The sequence below is a fragment of the Rattus norvegicus genome, chromosome 2 (genome assembly GCF_036323735.1).
Source record: "Rattus norvegicus strain BN/NHsdMcwi chromosome 2, GRCr8, whole genome shotgun sequence".
Classification (NCBI taxonomy): Eukaryota; Metazoa; Chordata; class Mammalia; order Rodentia; family Muridae; genus Rattus; species Rattus norvegicus.
The window spans coordinates 95127326-95143935 of NC_086020.1; the positions used below are offsets into that span (position 1 = coordinate 95127326).

The window sequence follows — 16610 nt, forward strand, 5'->3', positions numbered from 1 at the left end:
AGATTTCCCGTCCTCGTAAGTGCAGAGTGTAGTGTGGCTCCCAAGGCTGATGGATTCTGGGCAGATGCTGACTTAGGTAGTACAAAATTTCTTCTGGACAATTAAAATACGTTAGCAAGTCTCCTAGTTTGCTTTCTGTCACTGTGACAAAAAACAACTTGGGAGGAAAGGGTGTATTTGGCTTCCACTTCCACATCACAGTCAGTCACTGAGGGAAGCCAGGGCACAGACGTCAGCAGAAGCCAGGAGGCTGAAACTGAAGCAGAGACCCCGGAGGCACACTGCTTCCTTTCTGTGCCTTGTCCAGTTTGCTCATACAATCCAAGGCCAGGGGTAGCACCACACACAGTTGGATGGAGCCTCCCACATCAGTCAAGAGAATGCCTATAGACAAGTGCACATGCCAATGCGGAGGAGTCAACCTCCAACTGAGGCTCCTTCTTCCCAGATTTGTGTCAAACTGACCAAAAACATCCAGCTAGTTCAATGTGATCTATAGTGATGCTATGTTTGTTTAAAAATTTTTAGCAAATGATGATATGTTTGTTTGGTTTGATGATATGTTTGATGATTTTGTTTGATGTTTTGTTTTGTTTGATGATATGTTTTTATGATATGTTTTTATGATATGTTTGATGATTTTTTGTTTGATGATATGTTTGTTAAAAAGTTTTAACACATGATGATATGTTTGTTTAAAAGTTATTGGGGTTGGGGATTTAGCTCAGTGGTAGAGCGCTTGCCTAGGAAGCGCAAGGCCCTGGGTTCGGTCCCCAGCTCCGAAAAAAAAAAAAGAACCAAAAAAAAAAGTTATTAACATACACTCATTGTACAAAGTGTTGGGTGTGGTTATGACATTTTCCAACTTTCCTAGCTACTGCTTTGCTTTTATACTCCACTTCCCTCCCTTGTCTTTCTCTGCGCCATCCTCCAAGTCTCCTCCTTCCCAAATGTTCCTCCTCTTGCTTTCCCATCACATATATGCATATAATATTTATGCACTTAAGTATATATGAAAACATGTGAGAGAAGATGAGATATATGTGTCTCTGAATTGGATTTACCTTGCTAGTAAAATGATCTTCAGTTCCATCCTTTCTTCCAAATGACAGTTTTTTTTAAAATGTAAACTAAAACTCCATTTTTATTAGTAGTCGAAGCATTTTTAATCTACTTTCTCTGATTGGACTCTTGCCACCAATACAGGACAACAAATGGGGTAAGCGTGTGTTAGCTAACTTGACTTAGCCATTATCAATGCATATTGTATTTCAACATGCATTTTGTAGACACATTCCACTCTAATTGTCAATTAAACAAAACCCAGAAAATCGTTAGCTATGGTTATCATTGGCTTATGTCCTAACAAGTAGATCACCAGACCTTCACATTTTAATCATATATAATAGTATCATTAATAAGCTGATTGTCAGACTTTCATATTTTAATCCTGTGCTATCATTTGTAATCTAAAATAATTTATAAAATAAAAAGTAATAGGTAGGTAGTAACTTCAAGGTCATTTATAACTTCATGGCTCATATGTAGGAAAAGGCACTGAATTCTTTAAAACTCCATTGGTCAGTCTTCAGTTATAGCTGAGTGCTTTGGTTTGAGCCTCATGCTATAGCCCTCTGATCTTTGTTGCAACCAGAAACTTCTTGGGATTAAGTCACTGCTCATGTCCCTTATATAGTATAGGTGTCTCCTGGTACCCTCCAGGGTGGTTCCAAGATCCCCAGGGGATTCCCAAATGTGCAGTGGCCAAATCTCTTACCGGAATACATGGCGATGTTCTTTTATTTGAGCTCCAGAAAGAGCCCATTTCATTGTTCCTACATTGCTTAGATAATTACTGTTCAGACAGAAATACAATGCCAAATGAACACTTTGAAATCTGTAGACACATTCTACTGAGTTTTTAGACGTGGTGGATGAGTGATATGGAGTTGTCTCTTCAAACATCTCACACGGATTTGCTTTTCTGCCCCTTAGTCCCAAAGCATCAGAAGCCATTCCATCCTTCCTGTCCTAGGCATTTGGTGTTCTCCCTGGGGATCATTTGCGGTTTAAGACTCATCTACAGAGCTCTGAGTCCCAGGAAGGCAAGGACCATGGTGAATTCATCAGTGGGTCTTGTGACAGCAGATTTTAGAGTCTCTTAAGAAACAGCCGGACTCCTGCTAACAGCAACATCTGACAGACAGTGAGGAGCTATGTGGTTGATTCGCTGGCTTCCAGGAAGTGGGCGTGCATTGCAGTGGAAGTTTGGTTGCAGAAAGATTGGTTACCTGTACACATAGCTAGGGTGTCCATGAGGACAGAGCTGGAGGAAGAGTGGATGTGAGTTCTCAAGCAGACTTTAAGGCACTTAAGGTTAGGAGCTTGCTCTTTACTGCCTTTTACAGGTTCTTTACCTATATGGGAAGGCAGAATAACTGAGCCTATCATGCATTAAAATGCCTCAGGTAGGGTTGGTACAGATAGTGGCTCTATTTTGATTATATTGACTGAATTAGGTGAAGTTGATATGAATAAGGACAGAGGAATAACTGGGCACCTCTTAGGCATCAGGCTAAGACATGTACTACTCTCTCTACAACATCACTAGGAGAAAAGGGTACATGATGTTCTAGGAGCCTATGTATCCTCTTGCTTGAGGCCCCAGACACAAGGGAAGATCCAGAAACCAAACCAAATTCACCTAGTTACCACAATTGGGATAAAGCAAACCTAAAACCCAGCATTTCAGTAAAGTCAGCTGGCAGCCTGGCACAGTGGTGCCTTAATCCTAGCACTTGGGAGGCAAAGGCCTGAGGTTCTCTTGAATTTGAGGCCAGCCTGTTATATACAGTGAGCTTCAGGACTTTATAGAGAGACCCTGTCTTAAAAACAAAACAAAACAGCAACAACAAAAAGAACAGCAAACAAAACAAAAACAGCAAATAAAATCTACTGTGCCAACTGCAGAGTGTTAGCTCTCTTCAACAAGGTCTTAAGTTCTCTCGGTTAACCTTGAACTTGCAGTCTTCCGAGTGCTGGAATTTTAAGTCTGAACCATCATGGGCAGTATTGTTATTGTCTTCTTAATCCCTCTTTGCTCGTGACCTCAGTCATAAGCCAATTTTATTTATGAATTTGATTATTATTAGCTTGCTTATATATACCCACAAAATGTGGGACAAATGTGGTACACAAAATGTACCAAGACAAATAGCGATAGGCGATTTTCCCTTCCTTGAGTGCTCTAGGTAGAAAAATAATTTCATGCAAATTAGAATCTAGTGTAATAGTTCAGTGTGTCTCATCATTTGAAAAGAAAAACCTTAGACATCCTATGGATTGTGGCCTTCGGATGAGGATGCTGATAACAAGCCAGCATGGTTCTCACAAGACATTAATGTGCTGCTGTTAGCACCGACCTCAAACTGTTAGGAACAATAGGCGATCAGTAAGACCTAATGGCTGGACACAGCCTACCAGCACTGAGATCTAGAGAACACTGATCTAGTTACATTAGGGGCTCTGAGAGGAAAGCACATAAATCCAATTTCTGCAGATTATGCAGCCGACGGTCTCTGTGCTGACTCACCATCGTAGGTGTAGATGTTGATGTTGCGAGGCTCCGGGTAGAAGCAGGAGCAGATCAGTGACAGCATAGACAGCTCCTTCATTTTTTCCTTGTAGGCTGAAAGGGAAGATTCAAAATTAGGGTGCTTCGTTTTCAGAATTTCCTCTTTAATGCCTATGCTAATTCGAACAATAATTATAGCCTTCAGGAGAAGGCTGGCTTCTTGGCTTGCTTTCCCAATGAATGAGAGAAGTAAACAACTCTGGTGCATATATTCATGCCTACAGGGGGAAGAGAACGGCATAGGATAGGTAAAGTGAACGTGAGTTAAATTAAAGAGAAAAGGCCCTGAGATCCAGCAGGAAGGAAGGGGAAAACAGTGAAAAAGGATACAGACAATAGTTGCAGAAGCAGGCGCATGCGCATTGTAATTACTGTTCCTGTGAGTCGTCTGCGCATAAGTTAAGATTCTCAGGGGTACGCCATGCATCACCACCATTCATTTGGGGATAGTTGCAGAGCTCATCAGGAGGGTTGTTAAGCAGCTGTCCCCTCTAGGGAACTTTGTTGCTGTTTTCCCTTAATCCCCAGTGCATTTTCCTATCTTGTCGTCTTCCCACACACACTGCTCTAAGACTGGAGAGCTAATCGGGATCTCCCTCTCTCTGACACATAGCGTGAGTAACCAGCCTCACAGAGAAGCTGCAGATCGGACTGTGCTGGTTCCAACCCTTTCCTCCTCCTCTTTTCTGCATGTTCCCTTTCCTCTTCTAATATGCCTGCCCAGGCAGACCTGGTGAGCATCTCACGGCTGTCACCAGGACAAGTGTCTCCAGACCATAGGATTGGGAAGAGAGGGTGGGACACTTTCACGTTTGTTGGCCATTTAATTAGTGGGATTAATTAAAGAAAATTGAAGAAAGTGATGAGTATGTTATATAGTAATTTGTGATAAGGAAACACATCTATGGCCTAGAAATGTAACACCTGTGTGTTGGCAGGATCTGAATCATCACTGTAACCCAGGGGACAGTGTTTAGACCTTGGGAAAAGAGGAAATTCCTAGAAGACGAATTTGGACATTATTGACAGATTTTTTTTGTTGTTGTTGTTGGTTAGCAGGGTAACTATGAATGTGGCCCAGCACAAAATTGTAAATGTATTTAAAACTGCATGAGATTTATATCTTTTCTTATAACTCAACTGTGTGTTCCCCAAGGCTGACTTTTGCAGGTGACTTGCCATAATGTCAAGAGGTTGACAAGGAATGCTGAACCAAGACGTTTCTAAGAGATTTTAAAACCCAGGGAAAACCTACTCAATTACTAATTTTAGAAGCAAGGAAACCGAGTCTCACAGAGGCAAAAGTCACATAGACTGATGACGAAGATGAGGGCTCTGGGTAAAAAAGACAATCTATATCAAAGGTGCCAAGGGTCGTTCCATCCAGTCCAGTGGCAAAGATCAGTATTGCCAATTTCACACAGATCAGCTTAGCACGTCTAGATGATCTGCTGAAGAAATGTTTGCTTATTTCCCCAAAAATGAAAAGCACAGTGTCTTTTCTGGGCCACAGACATTTTTGACAAATGCTCGTTCTGAGAAATTTTATTAATTTTCCAATTTTAGAAGGCCAAACCTTTTTCCTTTGCCTTGTTTCTTTACTGGACTAGTAACTTACATGTAGCTAAGAAAGTTTTCACATATATTTTCAGTGTGGATCATAATTTCTGTCAGAAAATAGTGTATTTGATGGCTTAATACATCGAATTCCACAAACTGACAACAATACAAGAAGGCTTTGAGTGTTAGGACTGTTAACTTTTTTGGTAAGCAAGTACAGTATGATACCCCACACATTTTGTTAAATGATATACACAGCTACCTCTCCACATCTTCAGGTTCTAAGTCCATGAATCCAACAAACCCCAGATCAAACATATTTGAAATAAAAATGACTTCTGCAACGGCACATATCCTCCATGGAATCAATATTAGACCAGTATTATTCAAAATTGCTTTTTTTGCAAAATTTTTCTTATTTCTTAAAGATATAGTATAATGGGCATTTACATGGTTTGCATTGTCTTGGGTAATCAATAGGTGACTTCCGGTATAGGACAGGGCATACATAGGTTATAAGCAAATACTACATATCCTTTAAAATATGGGACTTGAACATATGCAAATTTCATATTCCCAGGAGACCATGGAAGCAATTTCCCTGCACACTGAAGGATGACTACACACCATACAAACATTGTAGATTAAAAGTTTACTAAGAAGTAGTCTAAACACACAAGGATAAGATCTCATAACTCATAAAGAAACAAAGTTCCAGCTATAGGAAGGAGAACATAGATTTCTGCTGACCTCTCTTCATATCTGTCACTCGTGACTTGGTAGTGGACTTTAATAATTTTCAGTAAGGTTTCCCAGCTAGCGAAGGGAAGGGCATGCAGATTGCCTGAGGCTGAGCAGTGACTTATGCTAATAACAGAACATTTTTTATCCTCTGTCCCAAAACTCAGAGGGGAACTTTTACTCTTAATTTGGTGATATTTAGGCATGAAGCCTTCGGGTATCAGGGAATAAAATCCAAGTCTTCATGAGTGGGTCTAGTGTCCTTGTAAGGAGTGAGAGAACTGGGTTCATCTCTTTCCACTGTGAAAATACAAAACAAAACAAACAAACAAATGAACAAACAGAAAACAACCCAACATTGTCTGATCCTTGGAAGACAACCCCTATCAGAGTCCCAACATGTGCCACCCAGCTCACAGACTCTAGTCCTCAGAATTTTATGACATAATCTGTTAAATCAGTCAAAGATAAAACACCACCTGGAAGAAATATCAGTTCTATGCTGAAGTAGTTGATCTGGGGGGGAAAGTAGTTGAGCTCTGTGTGTGATTTCTTTAATGGTATCCCTACTTTCCAGTACACTAATATTTTTTAAGGCTAGGTCTCACCATGTAGCTTTGGATAGCTTGTAACTCACTGTGTAGAGTATGCTGGCCTGGATCGTGTAGATCCACATGCCCTGGCCTCCATATGCTGGGATTAAAGACATGTTCCAACATAGCCGGTTTCAGTACTCATTTTATCAAGGACTCTGGCTGGTGGGCAGCCATTGTGTTGATTGCTGATGCAGGTTCTTTGAATCCCAGGGAACTCCAAAGAACAAGCTGCAAACACCAGGTGAATTCTGACTGTCTCCTTGTAGTAAATATACACTTGTATTGAAGGCCCCCATTCTACAGTGATTGTGCCTCATTTTCTACCAGGTACCTGCAAATTCTATTTGCTCACTTACATTCTCTCTAAAGTTAGTCTTAATTCATATCCCCTCTCCTAAGTACCCCCTCTCTTACACTGTTTCTTATTGATCTCAGTGGGTTTACGCTAGCTCACCTACATACTGCTTGGAGTCTTTGAAACTCTCTCTCTCTCTCTCTCTCTCTCTCTCTCATTATTAAACTATGCATTCTTTGAGGGCACTATATCTTGCTCATCGAATGAAATAATTTGCAGAATAGTTTGCTCATCAAATGAAATAATTTGCAGAATAGTTCTGGAGAGAACATAAAGTGGTTGCTCAATAAACCGTAGTTGTCTCAACTCCATTACAAGTACATGGTGTTTCTGTGAGGTATTATAGAAGTACACAAATACAAGAGAACATTGTTGTTTCTCAGTCAGGGAGGCAGGGTGTGGATAGCAAGCAGACTAAGACAGGCGGAAACAGGAAGCATCACATGGTTTAGAGACATGATTTAGAGAAGCTCTGAAAGACCAATGGCCTGTGACAGCGGGGGGAATCATGGGATTGCCACACTTTGGACATTAAAAACTCAGGCCACTCAGTTCAGGTTCAAACAAGGCATCACCCAGTGTGTGCACCGTATGTTTTCCTGAAATTCCACTTTCAGTGTGTGTCTTGGATTCCATAGGTGACCAGAAACAATGACCATGGTCTGCAAAGGTTGAATGTGCTAATCAGCTGTGCTTGCTCATGCCCATATCTTAGCTCTCAGGTGCCTGATGCAGGAGGATTGCCATGTGTTTGGGGCCAACCTGCGACACCTGATCTCAACCATCTCCCCTTCCTGCTGAAAAATGACTGTAGTGTTTAAGAGAACAAAGCAGAGAGGATGTGTTTCTTTTTGTCAATGTGGGAATTGCTTCTAAAGAGACAACATGGAAACATTTATGTGTAGGACTATGTGAGAACTGACATACTCTCTCCTCTTGCACTTTGAATGGCATTCTCTGAACTCTAGGGTCGGTCTTTTTGTAGGTAGACTCAATCAGGCCTTAAGACTTCTGAGAGTAGGTCTTCCAGGTGTTAATTTTGCTTATAGACTTTGGTTCAGATATTTGGACTTTTGCTCCCTTCATGAATTTTGCTTATGTGAAGAACATTATAGTACTGTGTCAGAGCACCAAAATATCATGAATAAGCAGGTACATTTAAGCCTGGGAATTGAGTCTTCAGGTTATCTTTAGGAATCTTCTGTGGCAGATTTTAAAATAATTATTTTAAATTATGTATAGAATGTGCATCCTCTCGTAGGCATGTACATGTGAGTGCTGGTGGCTGAGGAGGCCAGAGGTATCAGATCCCCTGGAGTTCTAGATAGCTGTGAGCCCCCTGATGTGGGTCCTGAAAAGATCAGTGAGCATTCTTAATCACTAAGCCAACTTCAGCCCCTGGGAAAGAGTTAGAGAAGTGTGTAGGGTGACAATGTATCTGTTGGCCATATGTCCTGGTTTGCCTCCACAACTCCAGTTTATGCCCATTGGTAAGGGCCCTTTACAGTGTTACAAACCTCCCAGGTTAGTCTTCATTATCAACTTAGGAGTAGGGAGCCACTAAATACACTGAATGAAGTTATTTTGTAACTCCCCCTCTCTCCCTCCCTTCTTTCCCCACTCTTACTTTTCTCCCTCCCTCACTTTCCTCCCTCCCTTCTTTCCTTCCTTCCTTCCTTCCTCCCTCCCTCCCTCCCTCCCTCCCTCCCTCCCTCCCTCCCTCCCTCCCTCCCTCCCTTCCTTCCTTCCTTCCTTCCTTCCTTCCTTCCTTCCTTCCTTCCTTCCTTCCTCTCTTGTGTTCTTGTTTTGTGTGAATGCCAGTTTGCATATCAAGATGCAGACATGGAGGTCAGAAGACAGTCTCTTGTGTTGGTCCTCATCTTCCAGCTTGTTTGAGACAGGATTTCTTAGTTATTTTCCCACTGATGATGCCAGGAGAGCCGGACTGAGTTTCTGTGAGACTCCTGTCAATCTCCTATTGCTCCACAGGAGAACTGGGATTATAGATGTATGCTACTAGGGACTATGGGGATTTGAACTCAGGTCCTTGAACTTGCACAACAAACACTTTTACGTAGTAAGTCATTTCTCTAGGACTGTCCCTGCCAATACTTCCTTATTGTTCTTTTGTGAAGAAGACATCAAGAAGCAGATACTGGAAGTTCAGGAGGTGATGGGGTGTGGCATGGCTTAGGAAGTGTGTAGTACAAAGGCAACAAAGAAAGTACACAAAAATTTATGAAAGAATTGCTAGAAAATAACTGGGTTTGGGTCAAATGTTTCCAATAACCCAGAAGGAAAGGTAAAAGGCCTTTCTAAATAGGGCTTTAAAAAGGAGACTTTCTATGTAAAATGTAACCAAGCTGAGGCTCCTAGGGTGGGATTAATTGGAGAATTAGGTGTGGGTTGATGTACTAGAATACAAATAATTTGAATGGTTTTTAAAGTAGCAACAAAGGACTTCCCAGAGAATATGAAGTATCATGAGAAATGTGCTTATTTTCTGTGGTATTATATCCACTGACAATCATGTCTTTTCTTGCATTTTGCCATCAATGTATGTTAATATTTTTACTATATCCCAAGACCAGGTAGAATTGAATACATCTTTGTAAGAATGTGGGAGTTAATAGGTAATTTCTTATGTTCCTTTACAGCGGTGGGTTGGTTGACTTTGCTATTAAATACTAATGTTTACAAGTATGTGCATTTGTCTAGTGAGTTCATTTAAAATTCAGCCCACACAGAGTATAATAATTATATAGTAATAGTCTCTTAACCTAATGATGTATAAACACTAATTGAACTTTTTTTTTCATTTTTTCCAAATGGCCACAATAAACTGTGAATAATGGTGCTAGCTGCTCTCTGTTGAGCACAAACAATGAGGTAAGGCATTAGTAGACATCTTCCTGTTTAACATCTCAACAGTGCTGAGAAAGGTCCAAGTTTATAGGGAAAGAAGAGGCTCAGAGATGTGGGATATGCTCTACACTTTTTTGATGGTTTCTAGAGTGTGATACTTAGTTTTCATATAGGTCTGTCTGACTCTCATCCTACAATGCTGGTTGATGCTTTAATGCTGTTTCACCTCCTTGTTTCCCCAGTGTGCTCGCTCTCTCTCTCTCTCTCTCTCTCTCTCTCTCTCTCTCTCTCTCTCTCCACCCCTCACCCCGTGCTGCTGGAGATGAACCAATTTTGTGCATGCAAGGCAAGAACTTCACCACCCACTTTCACTCCCAGTCACCTTTCCAGCAAATTGTTATGTGATTTGCTCTAATTTTGCTGTCCACAGGTTTCCAACAAGAAACTAATAAAGTAAAACTCATAAACTGTTGGTCTTTGGCATTTCCTCCCTTACTTCTCCCACACGAGCCATTGATTACACAGCTACAAATATAGTCATCCCTTAGTATGCATGGGGGACAAGCTTTCAAACCTTCTGCAGACATCAGAATCTATGGATTCTCAAATTCCTTGAAGAAAGGGTGTAGTGTTTGCCAATTACCTGTGTTAAGCTTCATTTATTTGCACGTCTTCCTCCTGGGTAAGTTCTAAAGGTTACCTTGTTTTTGAGTTCATAATAGGATGACATTTCTCTATTCCTTCTCTTCCCTGCAATCCCTCCCACATAACTGGCCTTGATATCTTTCAAATGCATCTTTTTCACTAATCATTATTGCATGCATATATGTACATATATGCTGTTACTTATGTGTATGTGTGTTTTTATATACTTGAAACCATGTCTCAATTATTACATGTTTAACAATTACAATATATTAGTTAATATTTGTTATGTGCCACTGTCCAGGGAATATCCATATGAAGTAAGTGTGCACATGTTTAATATAAAGACTTTTTGGATATTTTAAATTTGTGATCGAATCTACGGATGCCAAATCAGAGGGACGATGGATGTTTTTGCAGAAAGAAAATATACTTTTTGATTTGTGAATTGTCTCTGGATAATAAATTCTGATACAGAAACAGTTGAAACTTCAGGAACCATTTCTCAAAAGAATATATGGATTTAATAATCAATTAAGATTTTATTTTAGATTAAATCATCATGGAGATTAGTTTACTTTAGAAAACAGAACATGAGCACGTGAAGGTGTCTCCCATTCATCTACATATACGCCACAGACTCTGAGCTTTCCTCAAGCTTTCAAATATAAAGTCTTGACTGTGTATGTGTCTTGCTTTAAGTAGAAAATAATATACATTATTCATGATGTTATACTCCATTATTTTTAAAGACCCAAACAATTAGATGTAAATGGCTTAAAAATTTTCAATTTTCCACTTCATTTGGCTTATGTGGGAGTAACCATTAATATGACATTTCATATATCTCATTTTGTTGTTATTTAATTTGAAATTGGCAGCCTTGTAGAAATTCCTTCTGGTTAGTCATCCTGGGCAAAAATGTATCTTAGTTCTTACTTTTAGCTAATATTCAACATGAAAAGGAGTAATATGTGTTTCACTTCCCGCTAATGTGTGAAGGACAGTACAGAATGTTCTGGAAATGTCACATGTGAACATACTACTTTAGTAGAGACTATCTCCTTTAAAATATTATTCTTAGCAAACAAAATATTTCCTCTTAAATGCTCTTACACCTGTAACTTTAACACTCAGGGGTGTTTTCAGAGGATATATATATATATATATATATATATATATATACACATATATATATCTTATATATATATCTCCCACACATATGTCTATACATATCCACTGTTGAGATTAAATATTTTCAACAACAAATGAGGATAATGTTCATTTGCTTTTGCTGTTTGGGATCCTTGTTTGTATTCTGGTACACTGGTATTCATTCCCTACCCTGTAACTACCATTTTATTGATAAATTATTTTGCAATGACTATGGAACATACAGATGCCACCAGCTTCAGTACATGGGTGGCCAGCATTTTATGTTTAATGGCGACTTGCCATGTAAGAATTCAGTTCACAAAACCATAATAACTATCGGGTCATCTAATAACAGCTCAAAGAGCTTGATAACAACCTTTTCCTCTATCACAAGTATAGACAGAGAGGAAAGTGTGATTTGCTCTTATCTTTAAGGGTTTGAAGTGAGATCCAGAAAGGAAACTGAACTTTGAGTTAGGGAGAGTCAGAGACCAGAACCTGAAGTTCCTGATCTTTACTTTGTCCTTGCTGACAGTCCCACAGAGGGCTGGCTGGCCTTGGCTCTAGACTGGCTGGAGAGTATCCTGAGTCAGCCTGGGGCCAACCTGGGATCAGCCTGCCTATTTCCTGGCTGTTCCTCCTGCAGGAGAGTTTCCTGACCAGTCCTAAACAGCCCCTGTGGAGTCAACCTGCACTTCTTTAGGAAGGTCTCTGGGGATGGAGGACAAAACAAGGGACTACAGAATACAAAATCAAGGTCTCTTGCACATGGTTTTATAGCAAATGGATGTCCTGGTTTCTTCTAATGAAAGAAAAAAATTCTTTGACCAAGATTTACAGTTAGTGTAAACAGTGATAAACACTGTTTTTCAAAAAGAAGGACTCTGTCATTTCCTGGCAAAAGAAGTTTTAGTGTTTAACTAGGAACCCTGTTTTCCCATAGTATTTGTAGCTTGTTCCAAAGATATTTTATTTTACTATTTTTCTCACCTCTTTGAGGGGAGGTCTCACTATGTAAAGCTGGCTGGCCTGAAATCGTTATGAAGATCAAGCTTGTCTCAGAGCTCCACCTGCCTCTGCCTCCAGAGTTCCAGGATTAAAGGTGTGTGCACTCAGGACAGCAGACAACGTGACAAGCACTGCCTTTGCTAGCTGGTTCTGGAAAGATCAGAGCCTAACAGCCCCAAGGACGAAGAAAGGCCATGCACCTGCCTTACCAGCCTGTTCCCGTCCTCACACTCAGGTCTTCTCATAGGTAGGAATCAGCTACGTGGCAGTCATTTTCTGACTCTTTAAAATGTTTACATTTTGCATATTTTGACTCCCACTGCTTATTTTAACTACACTCTGACATGCTGTGTATGCATGAGCACTTTGCACAGTGGTCCACTCTTCATATTATTTAAGGTCAATTTATTTACTCTTCACTTGTATGTGCCACTTCATCTAAGAACTCATTATTTATTATTTGTTTATTATTTATTTTTTAAGGCACGGCCTCATGCATCTGAAGCATCCCTTGAACTGGCTTTGTAGCCAATGGCAATGTGGAGCCTTTTATCCCCCTGCTTCTGTCTTTCAAATGCCAGGATGGGCATGTGCCACCATATACGGTGTTTGTGGCATTGGGGATCCAATCCACAGCTTTGTTTGGGGCAGGTAAGGTCTGTTACTGTTGAGATACAGGCGCGGTCACTTATTTAAGAGGATTTAGAAACTCCCCGTTGTATTTTAAAATAAAGGAGACAGGGCTTGAGGCTGCTCCACCAACTCCAGCACCTGCTATGCAAGCGAGAGGACCCTAGTTAGACCCTCAGCTCTTACTTGTGGAGGGGTGTTGGGAGGTGAGGGACAGAGCCTTGTGGATGCAGGACGGATGCCGACTCAGCCAGGAGGCTGAGCCTAGATGCTCAGCTTCACGGAGGGGCTGCAGCTTCACGGAGAGGCTGTCTCAGAAACAAGTGTGGAAATCGATCAAGGAAAGATACTTGACATCGACTGCTGGCCTCCACATGCATGTGCACACATGTGCATGCACACCTACATGCACAGGTGCAGTAACCACTCTAACAGGTATATGTACCATACAAAGCCACACACACAAAGAAAAAGGCTGGTATAAATTTGCTTAAATACTTTCTACATGAAACATTAATTTAAATTGAGAGAATTAAAATATTTTGTTGATGAATATGTAACTGAACATTTATCACCAAAAAAGGAAACCAAATAACCCCAAATTTAAGGGCCTATTTTAGTATCTTTGAAAACCGCTGATATGAGGTAATGTTTCTAGATATTTCTGCTAGAATGACGTAATGTTAATTAGCTTAGTGTAAAATTAGCCTACTTTCATCCTATCTATCTCTACTCACAGAGATTATGGTCCCCAAAGCCAGAGAGGCTTTGAAAGAGTCACATTTTGACCAGTGAACACATTCCAGTATTCTCTGTAGGTTAAAACTCTCACATCAAGCAAAGGGACTTTTAAGAGAGTCAAAGCAGTATATCCCATTACTGGGTGTTGCAAAATTATCTGAAGCCTTCAATGTCAATTTAGTGGATTCTTGGCTCTAGTAATAGCCACTAGGGAAATGAACGGGCTGCTGTGGGTGGGTTCCGATCCACATTGCAGTAGCGGTAAATTATATCACTTGGGAAACTCAGATTTGTCTTGACTTTTTGCAGCTCTGGCAATGTTTAATGAAAAACTTGTATGAGGCTGGGGGCAAGGGGAGTTGTCCTTTAAAACTCCCCCAGTGAAAGACGTTAAAGTCCACGGCGGCCAAGATGCACTATGATTTAAAGAAATCTTAGAAGCACTCTATTTTTCTTGTGTGTCAAGATTTTATCACCAAGCCTTATTGTGAGCACTGAAGGGTTTTTCCTCCTTAACCCCTAGATAAATGGAGATAGAACATTGGAAAGAAACACAGTCAGGTTAAGGAAGGCTCTACAGCAGCCTCCACTGTGAGCATCTGCAGTCCCATGCCACTGTCTCCTCTATCATTCTGAGAACTTCCTCAAAGGTCAATGCCTCGTTCTTAGTGCTCGAGTCACTAAGAGAAAGATAGAGAGAAGCAGATCTGATGAAGGGAGACCAGCACTCATCCGGTTATTTACCTAATAGAAAGAAATCACTTAGTGACTATTTTCTTCAGGTTTCAGTATTTAATACACAGATTTTTATGTGTTTTAGTTTGAAAACCTTATTTAGAAAAAAAATCCATGCTGTATCTAGGAATGGCGGTGCAGCTCTTTAATCCTAGTGCTTGGAGGCAGAGGCAGGTAGACTTTAGTGAGTTCGAGGCCAGTCTGGTCTTTGTTGAGAGTTCCAAGTCAGCATGGGCAGCATAGTGATATCTGTCTCAACAGCAAAAAAAGATCCATGCTGTGGGTATTACTTGATATTAATATCAACTGTGAATAAAAAGTATTTTAATTTGGTATTACTGCCAAAGAATATGTGATAACTTTGCACCAAATAGAATTCTCGTCTGTATTTAAGTTGTAAGCACAGCAGGTTACTTCCTAGTCATTAGCAGAAGGTAAAACCATCTCTCGCGTGAGTCACAGCAGCTTCATGAGGGAGCCATATTTCCCTTGTTTCTCCAAAACATAAGAGAAAAATTAAAGTCTCCATTGACACTGCGTAAAGTGCCCTGCACACAGACCTCCTCAGTATTGTCCCGGCAGCTGGATTTCCGAGTCACACTCATTAGAGTCAGTGCGAGTCAGCCATTGAGGAAGTGTGCATTAAGTGTGTATGCATGTATGCTACGCTTATGCAGACAGGGAGGGTTAAAGCAGCAGCCAGGGAAGAGTTCTCTGAAGGGAAGAGTCCTGTGAGCTACAGTTACATTTGCACTTCATTGTTCTTTTGTGTCTCAAGAGAACTCAGTGGATGCACACAAGAGCAAAGGCAAGCAGAGAACATGGATTCGGTCAAAGATTAGGACTGTCTTGTTTTAAAAGCGATTTTAGGAATTTTTATTATGAGGTATTATATATTTGGCAATCTGGGGTAGATTGTAAATGTTCTAAGTGTATCCTTAGAAGGGAAGCATGGGCTGGGAGAAATGTTGATTAGTCTTTTGTTGTTGTTGTTGTTTTTTACCATTTCACAGTTTCCAAATACATTAAATCACCACAGTAAATCACACATTTACACATACATTCTGTATCTGTATTCTAATCATATCTTAGTGAAGCTGAGAAAATACAATTTAAAACTAAAGAAAGGGCCAAATTTGCCCACAGATAGGCTTCCAATGCTTATACTGTGATAAATATAAGATTGCTATGACTTCAACAGCTAACCCTCCCGATCATGCCTTTGTTTGTAAATGATGCGTGTGCCTTAGAGGAGACAGTGCTGTGGGGAACTGGATTATCAGCTGTGCAATGCAGGAGAACTGAAACGATTTAGGAGCAGCTCTGCCCTTTGGCAGGTGGTTTTCTCAGCGCAGTTAACCTTAAGGATAACCATAAGGATTCCGGAAAGATCAGGTTCTTTCCATGCCTCTGGGAAACATGTTGTATGGAGTTTTATGGTGATTGCATTTTAATTTCTCTCTCTCTCTCTCTCTCTCTCTCTCTCTCTCTCTCTCTCTCTCTCTCTAGAGAACTGGTTGGATCCGGTTGGTAAGTATTCCCGGCAAAGAGTTACTCTCAATGCACTATGTAGAGAAGAACAGATTATTTGACAACTCGACACTTGGTTTCATGCAGTTAGAATCTTCAGTCATGCAGTGAACATTTGCAAGTAAAGCTGTTGGGACAAAATGGTCTATTATGTGACATACAACGACACACTAAAGCTTCCATGGCTAGATGTCTTTTAACTTTCATTTTCTGTTTTCTCTTGTGGGAGGTTACAGGGTGTATGGTGGATATGGAAGGACTGGGAAAGGAGTGGGATTGGGTGCATGATGTGAAATTCACCAAGAATCAATAAAAACATCATGAGGAAATAAGAAGAACCTCCAGTCATAGCACCTCAGACTTCAAAGCAACAGAGGAGACTCCCTGATGATGCTCTCATAGATAAGGAAGTCAG

General features: G+C 40.5%; 1 protein-coding gene across 2 annotated transcripts in view; it reads right to left on the bottom strand.

The window, feature by feature from the left end:
- Stmn2 (stathmin 2) overlaps positions 1 to 16610 on the bottom strand; it is a 47626-nt gene that overhangs the window by 15309 nt on the left and 15707 nt on the right. For both annotated transcript variants that reach the window (XM_063282645.1, NM_053440.2), the window contains exon 2: positions 3593 to 3688. In XM_063282645.1, coding sequence (XP_063138715.1) covers positions 3593 to 3688 — 96 coding nt within the window. The remainder of the gene's footprint in view (positions 1 to 3592; positions 3689 to 16610) is intronic.